Raw genomic sequence first — 18,282 nt, forward strand, 5'->3', positions numbered from 1 at the left:
ACTAATATCAATGTTGAAAACAGTTGTGTGGCTTAATATTTTTGTGGAACCTGTGATACATATTTTTCAGGATTCTTTCATGAATAGGTAGTTCAGAAAGCATGTAAAAGTCTTTACCTCTCACCTTATAAATTATGACAAAATGTTTTTTTTTTTTGGGAGAACATTTGCTGAGTGTCCCTCTCTCTGACAGGGAGTCCTTGGAAACATCCTCAGAGTCCACAGAGTCTATTGGGTCATCCATTAGCAGAATGTACAGCAGCCTTGATGTCCCTCCTCGGAGAAAATACATTTTCTCTGATAAAATGCCCCGAAAAATCTCTCTGGATGAACAAGAGGACAGTCCCTCACGCAAGATCTCACAGGACGAGATGGATGAATCTTTGATGGTGAACACCTCAAGGAAAGTATCGCGAGAGGAATTGGACATCAATATTCCATCAAGAAAGACATCTAGAGAGGAATTAGAGGCCTCCGTGGACCCTCCTAAACAACTGGCTCGAGGAGAATCTGAAGCTAGCATTGATTCATGGAAATTACCCAGGGATCTGCCTTTGGATTCCACAATGAGGTACTATTCTACAGAAAAGATGTCCCCAGCAGCGACCGGCATGGACAGTCAGAGACAACGATCTCTTAGAGACAGAAAAGATCATATGGACAGCATTTCTAGAGTTATACCAAAATCAGAGCTGGATTTAGATGCCACAAGTGGAACTAGATATTCAGATGCCTTAATGAACACTTCCATTAAGCACAAAGAAAACCTGGACTTTACACCCAACATCCAGCGAGGAAGAATATTTAGGGAAAACTCCTTTGATGCCAACTTTGATAGTTCAGTGGAAAGCTCAAAAAAATTTAAGATGTTAGGCAAAACCGATTTATCCAAAGACATCCCTTCGCGAATTATGTCCCAAGATGAGTATGATGTTTTCACAGATTTCGAAAGACTAAAAAAAAGAGATTCCATGGATACTGCTTCAAGGAACATAATAAGAGATGAGTTTGAGAGAAGCAAGTCCTTTAAAGAGAACAGGGATATCCGCATGGAAATTCCCTCAAAAAAACCCTCTCGAGACGAGCAAGAGTTTGCGATGGATACACAACGGATACAACGCAAGATAGACAGCTCTGTGGAAACTCCCATTGGTAGAATACAGAGAGAGACCGTGGGTCTATCTGTGGAAGCTCCAAGACGCAAGATATCGCAGGAGGAATTTGTGGTTACTAACCCAGGACAGTTTGGTCCACCTGACCTCACCGCGAGCTCCTTGATGCTCTGGAAACCATCCTCAGATTCGCTCAGCACGCTAGTGTACGACGGCATTCTTGAAAAGTCCTGCGAGAACCCTCTCGTGGCTAGTTCTTGCGATCTCAGTCACGCGACTTCGGTGTCTAGCTCTTCCCAAAGCCTTCTTGGAATTGAAGGTCATCTGGCAAATTCATCTTCTTCAGAATCTGGGGGTAAAGACAAGAGCAAGATGTCTTCTAAGCTCAAGAATTTGTTCAAGAAGAAAAAGGATAAGGAGAAAGATAAAGACTCATGAAGGTCAACAAGTAGGAATTAAGACTCTTCTAAAATTGCCTTAGAAACTATAATATAAGAAAAGCTAAACATGCTGAATGGAGTGGCCTTGGATTTTCTTGCAAAAGGTTTCTCTTAGATATGCAGGAAGAAATTTAATTCTAGCATTTTAATGGACCCTCAGCTAAATGGATACAATCTTATGAAGCAAAGGAGCAGAACTGCACTTTTCCAGGTTTGATTCAGTGAAACTATATTACAGAAGCTGTCTGAATGAGATTTTAATTGCACATTTTTCTTTCTTTCTTCATCCGGTTGTGTTGATCATTTGAAATAATTTGCGATGAGATGGATGTGTATAATTCTTGCTCTGATGAACAAATGAGACGTTTGCATATTACCAGATCATTGAAGCATTGAAGAGACAATCGCAACATGCTTAACTTAGGCCCTCATGCGTTAGGCCCCCAAACGCTCATGTGGTTAAATGTGTTCCAACAGCCAAAGACCACCTACTCTCCGCCTACTGACCTAATGCGTAAGGTAAGCGCTCGCTAGCCAGACAGGATTTGGGCTAAACTTTGTCAGCTGAAGACCCGTTTGGTTTGAAGACAAAAAACGTACCAAGCACAATGTTCTTCACCATTTCTGATTTCTAACACGCCCTCACAGCGTTCGGTGTGGTATGTTAAGGCAGAAACGAAAGCTATTGCTCTCTGTATGTTTTCCGTTATCTCCGGACGCATTCATATGTAAATTGCGCAAGCTTATTTTATTCATTAGATCGAAAGATCTGAAAAAACCCTTACATTTACCCACCCATAGACTGTCCCCTCGAAGAAATCAGGACAGAAATGGTTGAAAGTGAACAAAAGAGACTGATTAAAATACCAGGTTGAAAAGGGTATGCGTCTCCCTCATCTACTTGTGATCTGATTGACCAAAACACATCTTAATACCAGGTGGAAACAGGGCCTAAGATGTGTTTTAGTTGATCGGATCACAAATAAATACCCGTTTACACTTGGTATTTTAATCCGTCACTTCTGTCCTGATTTCTTTGAGGGGAATATCAATGGACGGGTAAATATATGTTTTTTTCCCAATCTTTCGATCTAATGGGCAAAATAAGCTTGCGCAATTTACGTATGAACGTGCCCATGATGATGGAAAAACATACGGAGAGCAGCAGCTTTCGTTTCTGCTCTGACAGCCGCAAGACTGGCCAAACAAGGTGAGTGTGCGTTAGAATAGCGTTAGAGAGAACATTGTGCTTGGTACATTTGTCATCTTCAAAGTTAAAACCAAACTTGGGTCTTCAGTCGACAAAGTTTAAATCCCATCTGGATAGTGTGCTTCCCATAATGTTTACACATTAAGTCAGTAGGCGGTCTTTAGTGGCTGTTCGAATACATTCAAACACCACATGAGCTTTTCCACGACAAAAGTGTTTTGAATGCGTTTTTTTGACTACCTCTGGAAGTGATCGAAAGGCCAAAACGCATCTTAAAACCAGGTGGAAACAGGGCCTTAATTCTTATTTATTTGATTGACTTGTTTGCACAAAAATTCAGGAAAAAATGAAGGCAGGCAACAGAAGACAAAACAAGCCCAAATTCTAACTAAAGGTTGACTAATATACTGTAAATCTACTACAGGATGAGCCTGTTATTAATAAACGTGTGTTTTAATATATTGGATTTAATAGAAATGAAGCTTTAATTAATTATTTAATAAAGACTTATTTAATCCAATTTGGAGTCAAGTAATGATCAAATAGGACTATATTACATTTTTAGTATTCTTTCTTGTCCTCATCACTCAAGTTAAAAAGTTGCATTTCATTGAAGGAGGATGTTAGTTGTATTTATTTTAACTGTTACATTTGTCATCAAACACTGACAATTCTTTTCCAGACTCTACTGACACTTTTGACCTTGACCGTGCACAGTTTTTATGTAAATATTATAAGTTCTTAAAAGTGTCGGTCTGGTTTTATTGTACAGCACTTTGGGCAACATTTGTTTTCCAGTGTGCAATATAATAAATTTGATTTGGAGGAAAATTCTTCTTGAATATTTTGTGGTATCCTGCCCTTATCCTGTATATGTTCTTGTGCAAATATAAAATATAAACCACATTTAAAATAAATGTAAATCCAAATGTTTAACCATTACTGGAAATATACATCCCAGCAGTCAGGAGTGTACAGATCCTTGTAACCTAAAAAACAGCCAGAATATGATCTGAAGCAATAGCAAATAAACAAGATATTCACAAAGACACCTGTAGGCCTATTGTTTTGTTGTTGTTGTTTCCGGAGATATGTTAATATGGTCTAATTTGGATATGTGGAATTTTTGACAACATCTACTACATCTACATTATTAATTAATTTCTTAGTTGTGTAATGACTGCTGTATTGTTTTGAATGAGAAACCACTTTGGTAGCATTGATTTTTTTTAAGTGTCATGTCATGTATACAAAAATATACATTGTTTATAGGTCAGATGATTCTGACTAATCTAAGTAGTTCTGGGTCATATTGAGCCTTCAGTGTGATTTATTTAGCTGTCTCATTTTGAAGGCTGCATCCTCCGGAGGTTGCTTTTGTACGCCGCATATATAATAAAGGCAGCGTCATTTCAGTAAAGTAACCATTACATTCCAAAGTCATTAGGAAAATACAACAATTTACACTTCACAAGGAATAACAGGCAATTTTATAATGGTTACTTTTCTGAAATAGGATATCCTTGATGACGTATGCAGCCAACAAATGCGACCTCCGGGGGACGCAGCCTTCGAAATGAGATGGTTATAGTCAGAAGTCTTCTGCTTTTTTCCATAACTAATTTTAGAAAATCATGATGCTATCAAAAAGGGGGTTTCCAGTATGTTTTGATGATTTAGTAATGTTCACAGGTTTTTGTAAAGTGGTTAATCATGCTTTGTTTTTGTTTTTAACCACAAATGTTTCCAGTGTTTTTTCTTGAGAATTTGTATGCTCATCTCTGTGTGTTAATATATAGCTGTATGGACTTTAATATTATTATAGACACGAGTAATCAATTGCATATTTGAGGTTAGATTTTTAACCTGCAGAAATATTTTTTATATAATATTTATATATTTTTTCCCCTAACAATTCAAGTAAGCATGTCAAATTGAATCATGTGGAAACAGGAAAACCACAACCTTTAGATGATCGCAGTCTGCAGTCTGCGTAGCTTGATTTGTTTAGATGACAAACCTGAATGGAAAAATATGTGGTTAGAGGCTGTTTATTAATAATAGTTGTAATATTTAAACAAACATTATGACCTTTTTTGAAGAAAGAGGTATGAATAAAGTACACAGGGTGTTAGATGTGACTGATGAAACAGGATGTGACAAAAGGTTTCCTGTTATGGCCTGCTTGAATGTTGATACCTCTGAAATTCTTCTAAAAGGCTTCTAAATGACATTTAAACCTCAACATGTTGTTGCCAGTTAGATTGTATCAGTTCACCTTCAGCTAGATATGAACTGTATTGCACAACTGATCTGTGATGTGCTGAAAATAATGCATTTGATACTTGGTAAAAATGGTAAAGATGATGATCACTTTATATCAGAATGAAAGTGCACAGTTTACAAACTTTCTTTGATTAGAAACATAATGTATGCTAATTCAAATATTAATGAATTTGATAAAACCCTCAATCCAGGCAAAAGAAAAAATCCCCAACCTTGAAGTGCATGAAAGCTTTTTAGAAAAAATCCCTCCCATCACAGTCAGCCAGGCGACATGCGCTTTGAAGACCCTCGTTCTCATCAGCTACTAAAATGAAGCGAGCAATAGTCATCGCACTTGTGTGTAAGTCCATTATTGTGTTTTTTCATGTTATTTTGCATTCTTTATGACATAGTATTGATTTGACTGACAATATTTTTTCAGTGTATTTAAACTTGTATTTGCTTTTGCAGGTGTTTTGTTCTGTGAACACCAGAGAGTGTTTGGGACAGAAGTGGACGTGAGAGTTAAAGCAGGAGACAACATCACTCTCTACGGTGACTGTGTCATTCCTCTTGGATCACACATTATTTGGTTGAGAAACTGCTCACATGAGCATCAACCATCTCTGTTAATAGAGACTATAAACCTGTTCGGGGGGACGTTTCCACGTTTTAGTTTTGTGCAAAACAGCTCCAGTAACTCCTATGATCTACATATACAGAATGTCAGTGTCTCTGATGAGGGAATATATTACTGTGCAATAAATGAAAGAAAAGTAACTGATGTACATAGTGTCATGGGCTCACAGTACAAGTATGGAAACAGAAGAACTCGTCTATCTGTCTTGGGTAAGAAAATATTTCTACATTTGGAAAACTTTATAACTGTTGGCCATATTTTACAAAACACTGTCAAATTGTTATGCTGATAATATCATTAATGGAAATTTTTGCATGAAATTAAAAAAGTGCAAAATAGAAAAAAAAATCACACTTAAAAATCTCTGTCACTGCAATAGCAGCATATAAATATATACAAAAGAATTGGAAACAACAATGTAGAATATATCACAGAAAACCAAAAATGTGGACTAAATATTTCTAAAATTCAACAGCAGCAGACATTTCTTTATTCAGAATTTCCTTCTCAAATGGTTTATCTGATGTTTTACATATATTACACATATTACAATAAGTTTTACATTTTACATCATATTTGAAATCAAAAGACACATTTCATGGTGGTATAATTAATTAGTATATTAATGTGACATATATAAATACTCAAGAATTACAATCATTTTTATTATTATTTTAGTCCATGCTAGTGCATATCCTTAATATTGTGCTTCATGTGGCACAGAAATAGATCCTTGAAATAATATTTGCAAGTCTCCACTTTTTTCAGTTAAAGTTTTTACCCTATTTTACCCCTTGGGTGTCCCCTTGGCCACCCCATTAAAAATTTCCTGGAGGAGCCACTGTTTGCAAGTGGTTCAATCATGACAACTCTCAAAATGGTTTTAACATGTTAATGAATATAGCAATGTTAATGTATTTGGTCTTGGTGGACTATATCTGATATTGCTGCTGCAGAGCAAGTATGGACTAACTTGCTATTGCCAATTAGTGATGTTCAATTCTTGAACGAATCATTCTTTTAAGCGGGTAACCGGTCAAGTCAGTTCACAGAATCAAACTGAATTGTACTTCTAAGTTTTTGGTTGATGCTTATGCAATAAATGCTCATTGGCTCATTCAGTGCTGCACAAGGAGTGTGCGTGCTACTTAATCGGATATGCATCTTGCATCATCAACCTGGAACTAAAGTTTGATTCAGTTTGATTCTTTGAACCGAACATCACCACTGACAATAGATACACAGAAACATTGCTGTGAGCATGTAAGATATGCTGCTTCTGCATGAATAAACATACATAAATCCCGTAGCAGATCTAGGCAGGTGGAACTGGGGGAGGTAGAGGGTTTCAGAGGAACTCTGATAGCGCGCTGCAGGACTATCTTACAGCGAACACTGAACCAAACTATTTAAATGCTGAGTAAGTAATCTCATTGGCTGCAGGATCAGCAGAGGCCATGTGGTAATGGTGTGACTGCTTAGAGAATCCATGTAAAGGAGGAATCAGCCTGTGCCATCTACAGCTTCATGACTGCACTAGATATATGCACAAGAGAGTTACTTTTGCTTTCATTTCATTTAGAGTTAAAGTCTTCTCACACTGAGAGGTTCAACACCACCTCCACTCCTCCTGTATCAGACCTCTGCTGGAAGCTGCTGTTCAGTGTGTGTCCAGTGTGTGTTCTCCTCTTCTCCATCTGTGTCTACTGCCTCTGTCAGAAGAAAACTACAGGTGATCATTCACTCCTGAACTAATTTCCTTCACCAGAGCTATGTTTGTTTTTTCTAAAATAACAAGATTTGCATTGAATTATCATTGTTACAAAATGAACCCTGTAAAATATCACAATCACGGTTAGGCAAACAAATTCTATTGGCTGGCCAGCTGAGTTTAGAGCTTAGTGAACAATGAAATGCATTTTAAAATGTCAAACTGATTTCATTTTCTGAATCAAGTTCTCTTATCTTAATATCTTGTAGTTTCTGCAGCAACACAGACTGAGAATGGACTTTTTGAGGTACTGCATTATTTGTGCACATCCTGACAACCCATGTATCAAACATTTCTCATTTTGAACAAATAAATAAATGCTCTTCATATATAATTTGTATATTAATGTTGATTATTTTCCAGAGTGAAGATGAAGTTTGTTACGCATCATTGTACACACCGTCCATGCTGAAGAATAAGAGAGTGCAGAGTTCAGACTTTAGTACTTACACTGAAGTCAGAACCAAAATAACATAAACTACCGAAGAGGATTCTGTTGTAATCCTTAAAGATGCAATACAAAGTCTTGATATTTACTATTATATGGTAACAGGCATTACTCAAGGCTAATGCAAATTTGAAAGGGTTTGACTTTGGTTTGCTGTTGTTATTATTTGACCCGCTTCTGTCTACTGTTGTATGTACAGCTCAATCTGAGAGCTAATCCTGATTGTGTAAATGTAGCTGTTGTTTATGCACATAAGGGTTGAGAATTGCTGTGTTATTAGAATGGTAAATCTAGTGTTATTTTACTGTAGGGAGGGTAAAGTAATGGTCAGAATGTACTCATGATTTTTTACATGAAACAAGTCTGTAATCATGATTATTGTTACAATAAATATTTATATTGATGCGCTGTCTACTGTTTGAGCTTTCTTTCTTGTTGTTACAATGGCCAAAAGAGCACTATTACAAACCATTTGGCCTTCAAACTTAAAGGGTTAGTTCACCCAAAAATGAAAATTCTGTCATTTCTTACTCACCCTCATGTCATTCCACACCCGTAAGATCTTCGTTAATCAAATTAAGATATTTTTGTTGAAATCCGATGGCTCAGTGAGGCCTCCATAGGGAGCAATGACATTTCCTATCTCAAGATCCATTAATGCACTAAAAACATATTTAAATCAGTTCATGTGAGTACAGTGGTTCAATATTAATATTATAAAGCAACGGGAATATTTTTGGTGCACCAAAAAACAAAATAACGACTTAAATAGTGATGGCCGATTTCAAAACACTGCTTCAGGAAGCATCGGAGCATAATGAATCAGCATATCGAATCATGATTCATATCGCATGTCAAACCGCCAAACTGCTGAAATCACGTGACTTTAGCTCTCCGAACTGCTGATTCGACACAAAAGATTCATAACGCTCCAAGCTTCCTGAAAATATTCCTACCAAAAATATTCTCGTCGCTTTATAATATTAATATTGAACCACTATACTCACATGAACTGATTTAAATATGTTTTTAGTACATTAATGGATCTTGAGAGAGGAAATGTCATTGCTGGCTATGGAGGCCTCACTGAGCCATCGGATTTCAACAAAAATATCTTAATATGTGTTCCGAAGATTAACGAAGATCTTACGGGTGTGGAACAACATGAGGGTGAGTAATAAATGACAGAATTTTTATTTTTGGGTCAACTAACCCTTTAAGTTACACTGCTGTTCGCGAAAAGGAAAATATGTGCAAAGGAAAAAGATCAAGCACATGCTATCTCCTCGCTCACACAGATGCATGTTGTCATTTTTAGTTTTGATGACAATGTTTTTTCTTTCTTAGTCATATCACCCTGTAGCCCGAGACTGGTTGCCCACTAAAGCTAACCAGGGTTGCTGCTGGAAGAGGTGTTAGTAAGGTCAGCAGTGGGTGCTCACCCTGTGGTCTGTGTGGGTCCTAATGCCCCAGTATAGTGATGGGGACACTGTGTAAAGCACCATCGTTGAGATGTTAAATCAAGGTCCTGACTTCCTGTGGCTCTTAAAGAAAGAAAAAAAGTAGTATTGTATCCCAGCTAAATTCTCTCCACTGGCCTTTATCAAATCATGGCCTTCTAACAATCCCATCCATTGAATTGGCTCTATCACTCTCTCTCCTGTCCACCTATAGCCGCTGCACTGTGGCCGCCGTTGCATCGTCCAGCTGGATGCTGCACACTTGTGGTGGGTGAGGAGAAACCCCCTGATATAATAGAGGAAAGCATACAGTAGATGTTTCCACTTGAGCATGCTAAAGACTGGGGGTGTAGGAAACTCTGAAGCAAAGACCTGGAGACTCGGGTGAATCTTCAGCAGGATTCATTTTTGAGAACATGCTGTTTTTGTCACTGCAGTTATCAAGTCATCATTTTAGAGGCAGTGCTTAAGAGATAGACAAAGCATCTTAAGGCCAATTCATATTGCACAGACAAATGCCAACAAACACCAAAAAACAAGTTGGCCACTGGATGTAGAATTTTATGAAAAATAACTGTCACAACAGACACCAACAAATGCTGAACGAACATGTTCACCTGGAATGGAAAAGGGGCACCAAGAGCCATTAAAGACAAAAGGCGAGTCTCAATAATCCGGCTTATTTGAATAATGAATCTGATGTTATCATCTTTACCTTTATGCTAAATACAATATACTTCACCTGATTGGTTTTTAATGTGATGTTATGACAGGATGTTGGATCAGCAGATCTTAAAAAGATTCTTAAATTTGTAGTTCCACAGGGGTCATACAAATATGTCATTTAACAAATGGTGGGACAAATAGTTTGTATTTCTTTAAATTTGTTGATTGTTCTCTCTCAATCTGTTATTGATGATGCTGGATGATATACAAATGGGGGAAACAAAAGTCCATACTAATCATCTACTACATTCACACTGTCCTAAATAATAATAATCATAATAATAAATGAGAGTCACACAATATGAATGCATAGGCTACAATATTAGATTAAAATGTTTCTCTGTGCTGCAGAGATATTAAAGAAATAAATACTTTTGATCCATTTAATGCATCCTTGCTGAATAAATGTGATAGTAAAGACCTTTATAATGTCACAAAAGATTCAAGTAATGCTGTTCTTTTCATCTTTATTTTGAAAAATATTAAACAGCACAACCATTATCAATACTAATAAGAGCACCAAATCAGCATATCTGTATGATTTCTGAAGGATCATGTGACACTGAAGATTGGAGTAATGGCTGCTGAAAATTCAGCTTTACATTTTTAAAATTACAGTTTGAAAAAATACTGAAATAGAAAAAATAATCGCACAATATTACTGCTTTTTAAAACTTCTTACCGACCCCAAAATATAAAATAGAAGTGCCTGCCTACTGACATACCACAACACATTTATGTCCTCCATGGACTGTTAAACTTATGTAGCAAAAGTAGACACAGTTTGCAGCACTGACTGTAAAAGTAGATAGAAATACTACCCATATGTTCTTTAATTTTAAAACAAAAGAGTTTTATTTGAATATTCAAGTGAGTGTCATGAAATTAAGTAGGTAAAATTAACATCCATTTAAATTGAACACAGTCATGAATCAGTCGGCTTCATGCCACTGATTAAAACAGTCACGCCTGGGTTGAAAGCACAACGGCACTTCGCAAGTCCCACACATGATTGGAGTTTTCTGGTGGCAGAGCCTGCACTTGCGTCTACCAACAGTACTGTCCGACATGAAGTACTTGGGCTTGTGGGATCCTTCAGTAACAGATGATTTGGGAGAAGAGGGAGAAGGAGGAGATGATGACAATGGAGCTGGAGGATGAGCAGAGGAAACTGGTGCAGCGTCAGACCTGTTCTCATCATCCATTTCTGTGAGCTCTAGAACAAGCTTCTCGAGGAATGCCTTCCGTGTCAGAGGTTTTTTTTTTTTTCTCTCTGCCACCAGTTCATGCAAAATAAACGCATTCTCTACGGTGATGTCCAAAAGGTGATAAAACACACACTGATACCACTTTTTCGGTTTATGTAGCACTCTGTAATGTCCAGTAATGAAACTGGATGGATCCACTGTCCCCACATTCCTGGGCAGAAAGAAAAAAGATATTATTTTAAACTCAAAACTGTGAATAAATGCATAAGCACAATAAAATGACACAAAATTGAACAAACTCTGAGTTTCACAGTATTTTTATTTTTGACAAAACCAAAAATTCAAGTTGGTTTAGATCAGGTTCACAACACACTATATACGTTTTAATGCTGACTGTTGTTTATTGTTGTTTTATGTATATATATATATATATATATATATATATATATATATATATATATATATATATATATATATATATATATATATATATATATATATGTATATATATATATATATATATATATATATATATATATATATATATATATATATATATATATATATATATATATATATATATATATATATATATATATATATATATACATACACACTTTTACACACACAGACTTTTTTTTTTTAACTATCCATTCTTATTACCTTCAGTGTATAAATATTTATTTCTCACATTTTTTTCTGGTATTTCTGAATGTGAGTGTGTGTTGTCTTGTGTATAAGCTACTGGATGCCTTGGATTTCCTTTGGAAGTTCGCATAGAAGTAAGTTCGGATGGATGGATGGATGCCAATCATACTAAATACTGAGAGCATCAGTTTGATTTATATCTCACGAGAAAGTCAGCATAATTCACATTTCTGCCGAAGATTAAGATAATTTAAACAAATTTAAATGCATTTACAAAGAAGAAAATACAGCTGCTTTGAGAAGGCAGCTGAAAGAAAATATTAAAGGTGCCATCGAATGTTTTTTTACAAGATGTAATATAAGTCTAAGGTGTCCCCTGAATGTGTCTGAAGTTTCAGCTCAAAATACCCCATAGATTTTTTTAAAGTAATTTTTTTAACTGCCTATTTTGGGGCATGATTAGAAATGCGCCGATTCAGGTTGCGGTCCCTTCAAATCGCGCGCTCTCCACCCCCGGAGCTCGCGCTTGCCTTAAAGTACATGAACAAAGTTTACACAGCTAATATAACCCTCCAAATGGATCTTTACAAAGTGTTCGTCATGCATGCTGCATGCATGCATTGGATTATGTGAGTATTGTATACTGTTATATTGTTTACATTTGATTCTGAATGAATTTGAGGCTGTGATCTGTGGCTAATGGCTAATGCTACACTGTTGGAGAGATTTATAAAGAATGAAGTTGTGTTTATGAATTATACAGACTGCAAGTGTTTAAAGGTCCCGTTTTTCGTGGTTTTTTGAAGCTTTGATTGTGTTTATAGTGTGCAATATAACATGTGTTCATGTTTCGCGTGTAAAAAAACACAGTATTTTTCACATAATTTACTTATCTGTATACCGCTGTTTCCACTGTCATAAAAACGGGCTGATGACTTCCTTGTTCTATGAAGTCCCTCCTTCAGAAATACGTAACGAGTTCTGATTGTGCCAGCGGTTCCTGTGTTGTGATTCGACAGCAGTTTAGCGCATCTTGCCCGGAAAGGTCACGCCTCTTACCATAATGTGGAGATGCACGCGCTCAGTGTTATTGTAAACATGTCTTTAATTTTACCCTATCAATCTGAGCCGGAATCAGACCCGGTGATTGGACTGCGGGATGAAAATAACAGCGTTTCGACGACACGGCGACAAACACACTCTACAAACGCAACTCTTGTGTATTCCTGTGGGCGGAGGTTAGTCAAAAAACTGTTTTAGTGACGTCATTAAAGAAGGAAGTAGAGGGATGTAGTCCAAACTGGCCGTTCGATGTAGGCGACTTGTTAAATAAAATATCTCGCTTGGCATTGAACTTTGAGCTTTAAAATTTTACAGATTTTATTTATACTCTAACAACAACATTACACACTAACTAAAGTTTGAAACATGGGATCACGAAGAACGGGACCTTTAATAATGAAAATAACGACGGCTCTTGTCTCCGTGAATACAGTAAGAAACAATGGTAACTTTAACCACATTTAACAGTACATTAGCAACATGTTAATGAAACATTTAGATGGGCTGGCATATGCAAATATTGGGGGCGTACATATTAATGATCCCGACTGTTACGTAACAGTCGGTGTTATGTTGAGATTCGCCTGTTCTTCGGAGGTCTTTTAAACAAATGAGATTTATTAATTATTATTATTTAATTCTAGGGCACCTTTAATACACTACTATTGCAAGTTAATCAACTGAATGCATTTAAAAGGTGATAAAGAGGATCTTTTCATCGACTGAGAAACCAAAGACTGTTAGTGAGTTTTTGAAATGAGCGCATGCGTAAGAACAACCCCCTCCTTCACAGCTCATTTCTAGGGAACGCCTCCCAAAACTCGTGCACAAGTATTGGAACACGAGTGTTTACGCGATGATCGCGTAAACGATTGGCTGATGTTTTTAAGGCCTTACCTCGTGCACAGATGATGTATATTAATATTATTCCTTTCAGTGCACCTAATAAATAGTCTTTTACCAGTTAGTAAAGACAGTTTCAAGTAATATTGCAAAAATGTATAAAACAAAACATCCTCTTTAGCACCTTTAATTTATTTAGGTTTAAAAAGCTTAAAAGAAAAAAAAAAAAGTGCATTTAGCAATTTTTGAAAAGTTTTAAGGCTATATGTACGTATTTATATTTTTTTAAATTAAAAGTTGGATATTAATCGTCAAAATATAATAAACTACTTGAGGGTGAGTAAATGACAATTTTCATTTTTGGGTAAGCTATCCCTTTAATCTAAAATAATTGCACTCTGAACTGCTGTTTTGGAGCAAGAGATTCAGGGGGAGTGGCTTTATTGTGTCAGATGCATCACTTTGCTCACAGCTGATTTTTCCTGATTTAGTTTGCGATCTCTAACCAAGAATAAAACCTGCTCTGGAGCAATTTAGTGGTGTAGCGCATTTTACCCTGGTGATGAACAACGCTAAAACCATTCAATCTAAAAAAAAATAAACTAAACTAAACTTAAACTCAAACTTACCTGGATAGCCTCTGAAACCAACTTCAAGAAAGAGACAAATGAACATCACTGAGATTCTACTGACCTGTTGTAGTCCAACACCACAGCTGGAATGGGGACCTCCACAAGGGTACAATGTGCATCACCCTTCACCTTCCTCTGCACAGTATCACCTTCATAGGCTTTATGAAATGTAGAGCACATCTGCACTTCCTGGGATCCTTTCCACTCAACAAACAACAACTCATCATTCCTAATCCAGCGCATGGTGCCACGTGGAGCGTTCCTTGACAGTCTGTTCACAGAGTTTTTTGGAAAACCTTTCCTGGTCGGCAAAACAGGGCCACAAGCCCAGACCTTTTTACCCAGAAGGTCCCTGAAGAGTGTTGGACTGGTGTAAAATTTGTCTACAAACAGTTTGTACCCAGAGCCCAACATATTTTCATCCACCAATGACATAACGGACTCGTAACTCAAGCCCTCGCTCTGTGACGAACATGACTTCCCCTCGTGAATAAAGAAGTCCCATGTATAGCCGCAGGTGCAGTCTGTCAGTGCAAAGAGTTTGTACCCTCTATCTGTAGAGTTGTTTTCGATGCCTAGTTTGATTCCAGGCTTTCTAGGCTGTGCTGCCACTATTCTTTCATCAATGGTGATGTTCTGAAAGGGATGAAAGTAAGTTTTGCAAACCTCCCTAATGAGTTGATACAGAGGTAGAATTTTACCCAGCCGTTCAAAGGCTGCTGTTCCCTTTTTCGAGTCATTTATCTCATCTTCCTTGATATTACTGAAATGAAGAGCATTGGCGATTGTCAGAAATTTTTGATAAGACATGACCTGTGCAGGAAAGGATGGACTGAAGTACTGGGACTCCCTCCAATATTCTGTCAGCAAAGAGCACTTCACGAGACCTGTGTAAATTACCAGTGCTATGTACGACTTCAAGTCTTTTAGAGAAATGTAGAGCCAACGGTCACCCACATCTCTGCACTTGGTCCCATATCCATTTGTGTGCCCTACAATGCTCTGCAACATCGTTTTTGGAAACAACAGTTGAAAAAACTGCAGAGGACTTTTACACTTATTCGGAAAAATCTGAGGGCCAGGTTCTTGGACAGGAGTGAAATCTATGCAAGGTGGCTCATCATCTACTTCATCGGAGTTGCGCCACCTTTCTGTTGATACACCAGAGAAATCATCATTTTCACTCTCCCTGCAACTTCTTTTAGCAGATGTGGAGGACAGACGGGATCTTTTTCTCTGCTGTAGGCTGACCTCTGAATCACAGTCCTCCTCTGGTGGGTAAATGCCAGGTGAAGGCCTATTGCATTGCACAAGAGAAAAACAAAAGAGGATTAGCAATGCACTTAACAACTCTGTTGACTATAGGCTATTTTACACCAACACAATGATTTTTGCTTTTGATTTATCTGCGCAGACCAAAGCATAAAATAAATGGAAGACAGGCTGAATGAACATACAAATTATCTTTCCGACAGTAGGTGCCACTTTTAGAAAAGCAGAAATACAGTGGTTACCCCGTTCACAAAGCAGCGCTGCGCAACTTTGTTTCTATTCTGCTTGACAGGGAGAAGAAATTAAGTCAAACAGTATTTACTTGTTTTCAAACAGCCGTTCAGATTATTGTATTGGCTGTTTATCAAATAAGGCCAAATACAAGAGTATTGGTTTTGGATTCTTCCTCTGCTATTCACTGTCGCTTAGCAAAACGAAAACACATTCATGAGGGCCACCAAGTCGTAGTTTTATGTAACCCCAGTGGCTCTAGGCATGTGACTGTAAGCATAAATCTTATTGGTTGGTTAGTTCACAGTGCGACAGAAAAAAGATAAGAACACTTCATGGAAATGTTCATGTCGATCTGAAAAGATGCATTAATAGCCATGAATTCAAATTAATTTAATCGCACCAAAGATTCATCTTGTGTTAATAGGCATTTAAACCGTGTAAAATGTAACAAACCAACAACAACAACAACAACAAAAATCTCTGCTTTGTACATCGCCATTTTTTTATTATCTAGTTAAATTTATTATGTCTTACTCTGTCGAGTAAAGGGATTTTATCTTTTCACAAGATTTGCTTCATATAATTTTGTTCAATGATTCCTTTATGATCTTTTTGTATATTTTTTTATTTTTTAGTTACCTTGACTTTCATTGGAGGTACAGGAACCTCTCAGGTTTCATTCAAAATATATTAATTTGTGTTCTGAATATGAAGTTTTATGGATTTGGAATAACATGAGTAAATGTAAGTAAACGATGACAAAATTTTGTGTGAACTACCTTATTAAGAATTGTGGCAGAAGGCCCTGAATGGCATGTTGTTGCTGGTGTTTATCTTTATATGGAAATATAAATATTGCTATAGTCTATTGCTATTATGACTATGGCTTTTATGACTATAGAAATGTGATTATTTATTATGGACCTCAAATGTTTCCTTCAAGCTCCCATTTATTACAGTTGCTGTTACTATAGCAAAGAAAGCAATGTAACATTTTTGTGAGGGATGTCATACAATTATATTTCTTTGCATCAATGATAATATTTAACCCACATCATACATTTAAGTGCTAAAGCACAATGTTAAAAACCCTCAAGAAAATGTGTAGAAAAACTCACTGATCTAGAACCGAGTCAAGGCCATCCATAAACATTTCCTCTGCTGTGCTGTCCACACTGCTAGCCACACTGTCCCGGTCACAGATATCCATATCTTCATCACTACTGCCTGTGCTGTCCTCCACACCATTCTTGGTACTTTTCTTTGGATCCATCAGAGTACCGAAGATCAATTTTTGCGGATATTTGCTGTTGAATAATCAGTGGCCAGTGTGTTGGGTAACATAAACCACATCATGTTATCTTTATTCCAATATTGCATAAAATGTCCTACCTTTTAGCACTCAAAATAGCAAGTCAATGTCTATGCACCGCATGATTGGCATTGTTGACTACGACAATAACTCATGCACCAGTCAGAGACGCGCGCGTAAAGTAAAGTATAGCCTACTTTACCTATAAGCCAAGCATGTAATCTTACAACACCACAAAAAAAAAAAAAAAAAAAGAAACCTTACACAACTCACGTGCTAAGTTAAGAGAGATGTCATACAACGGTATTCACTTGTTCGCGCGAGAGTCCCAAAAAGTGGCATAATCTTCTTCTGTTATATGGCGGGTGGCACCAACTTTAAGGTGCATTATCGCCACCTACTGTATTGGAGTGTGACCCAGAGTTTACCCATTTTATTAGGATCCATATGTATATACTGGAACAATATGGGGTTCCATTTGTGCCAAAAATAAGTAGATTGCTTTGTGCTTTGTACTATACATTTGTCCTTGTCAACAGTCATTGCCTAGTTGTTCAGATAAATTAGAAGGCCTATATGTTTATGTGCATGTTCTCTGTTTGTTGATTTGTTCTGTCGTCCTTACTGTATTGATCCTACGTTTTCAGATTAATTCGTAGGCCTATATGTTGATGTGTATGTTTTTTGTTTATAACTTCTTGTTCTGTCGTCTTAAAGAGATAGGCCCTAGTTCACCCAAAATTTTAAATTTTGTCATCAATTACTCACCCTCAAGTTGTTTCAAACCTGCTGAACACAAAAGAAGATATTTTTTTATTGAAGAATGTTTGTAACCAAACAGTTGTGGTGCCCCATTGACTTCCATTTATTTAAATTAGTTTGACCTAAACCAACTAAATCATGTTGATGCATCTAAACAAATTTATTTTGAATGAACTAACTGAAATTGTGTGTAAAAACTTAAGTGAAGGTAATGAATTCATTTTGTAATATCACAGA

The 18,282-nt window shown here is 36.9% G+C and overlaps 2 protein-coding genes across 5 annotated transcripts in view; one reads left to right on the forward strand and one right to left on the reverse strand.

Moving 5' to 3' along the window:
• Positions 1-8,290, forward strand: part of stim2a (tromal interaction molecule 2a) — a 28,525-nt gene extending 20,235 nt beyond the window's left edge. Inside the window, exons 12-15 of one of the 3 annotated variants that reach the window (XM_048197379.1) lie at positions 194-5,876; positions 7,250-7,399; positions 7,648-7,685; positions 7,802-8,290. In XM_048197379.1, coding sequence (XP_048053336.1) covers positions 194-1,550 — 1,357 coding nt within the window. In that variant the 3' untranslated portion in view covers positions 1,551-5,876; positions 7,250-7,399; positions 7,648-7,685; positions 7,802-8,290. Of the gene's footprint in view, positions 1-193; positions 7,400-7,647; positions 7,686-7,801 lie in introns of all 3 variants that reach the window. The other 2 variants (XM_048197378.1, XM_048197377.1) reach the window with 2 other exon arrangements.
• A 2,613-nt stretch (positions 8,291-10,903) lies between these two features.
• LOC125272515 (piggyBac transposable element-derived protein 4-like) lies at positions 10,904-17,683 on the reverse strand. Of its 2 annotated transcripts, none has more exons than XM_048197394.1 (4): positions 17,557-17,683; positions 17,090-17,278; positions 14,527-15,762; positions 10,904-11,491 (listed from the first exon to the last, which is right to left on the reverse strand). In XM_048197394.1, the coding sequence occupies exons 2-4, from the start codon at positions 17,242-17,244 to the stop codon at positions 11,005-11,007; spliced, it is 1,878 nt and encodes a 625-aa protein (XP_048053351.1). In that variant the 5' UTR covers positions 17,245-17,278; positions 17,557-17,683; the 3' UTR covers positions 10,904-11,004. The 2 variants fall into 2 exon arrangements, with proteins under 2 accessions (XP_048053351.1, XP_048053350.1); XM_048197393.1 differs by having other exon boundaries at positions 17,364-17,638.
• Positions 17,684-18,282: the final 599 nt, after the last annotated feature.

Source organism: Megalobrama amblycephala, linkage group LG7, assembly GCF_018812025.1.
Source record: "Megalobrama amblycephala isolate DHTTF-2021 linkage group LG7, ASM1881202v1, whole genome shotgun sequence".
Taxonomy (NCBI): domain Eukaryota; kingdom Metazoa; phylum Chordata; class Actinopteri; order Cypriniformes; family Xenocyprididae; genus Megalobrama; species Megalobrama amblycephala.

What these genes read in the sequence shown, in the direction of transcription:
- LOC125272515 (XM_048197394.1), bottom strand. Translation starts at nt 17,244, where the DNA reads ATGGATCCAAAGAAAAGTACCAAGAATGGTGTGGAGGACAGCACAGGC. An exon ending in CTTGACTCGGTTCTAGATCA is followed by an intron (nt 15,763 to 17,089) that starts GTGAGTTTTTCT and finishes GCAATGCAATAG; the next exon opens with GCCTTCACCTGGCATTTACC. An exon ending in GTGGTGTTGGACTACAACAG is followed by an intron (nt 11,492 to 14,526) that starts GTCAGTAGAATC and finishes CTTTCTGCCCAG; the next exon opens with GAATGTGGGGACAGTGGATC.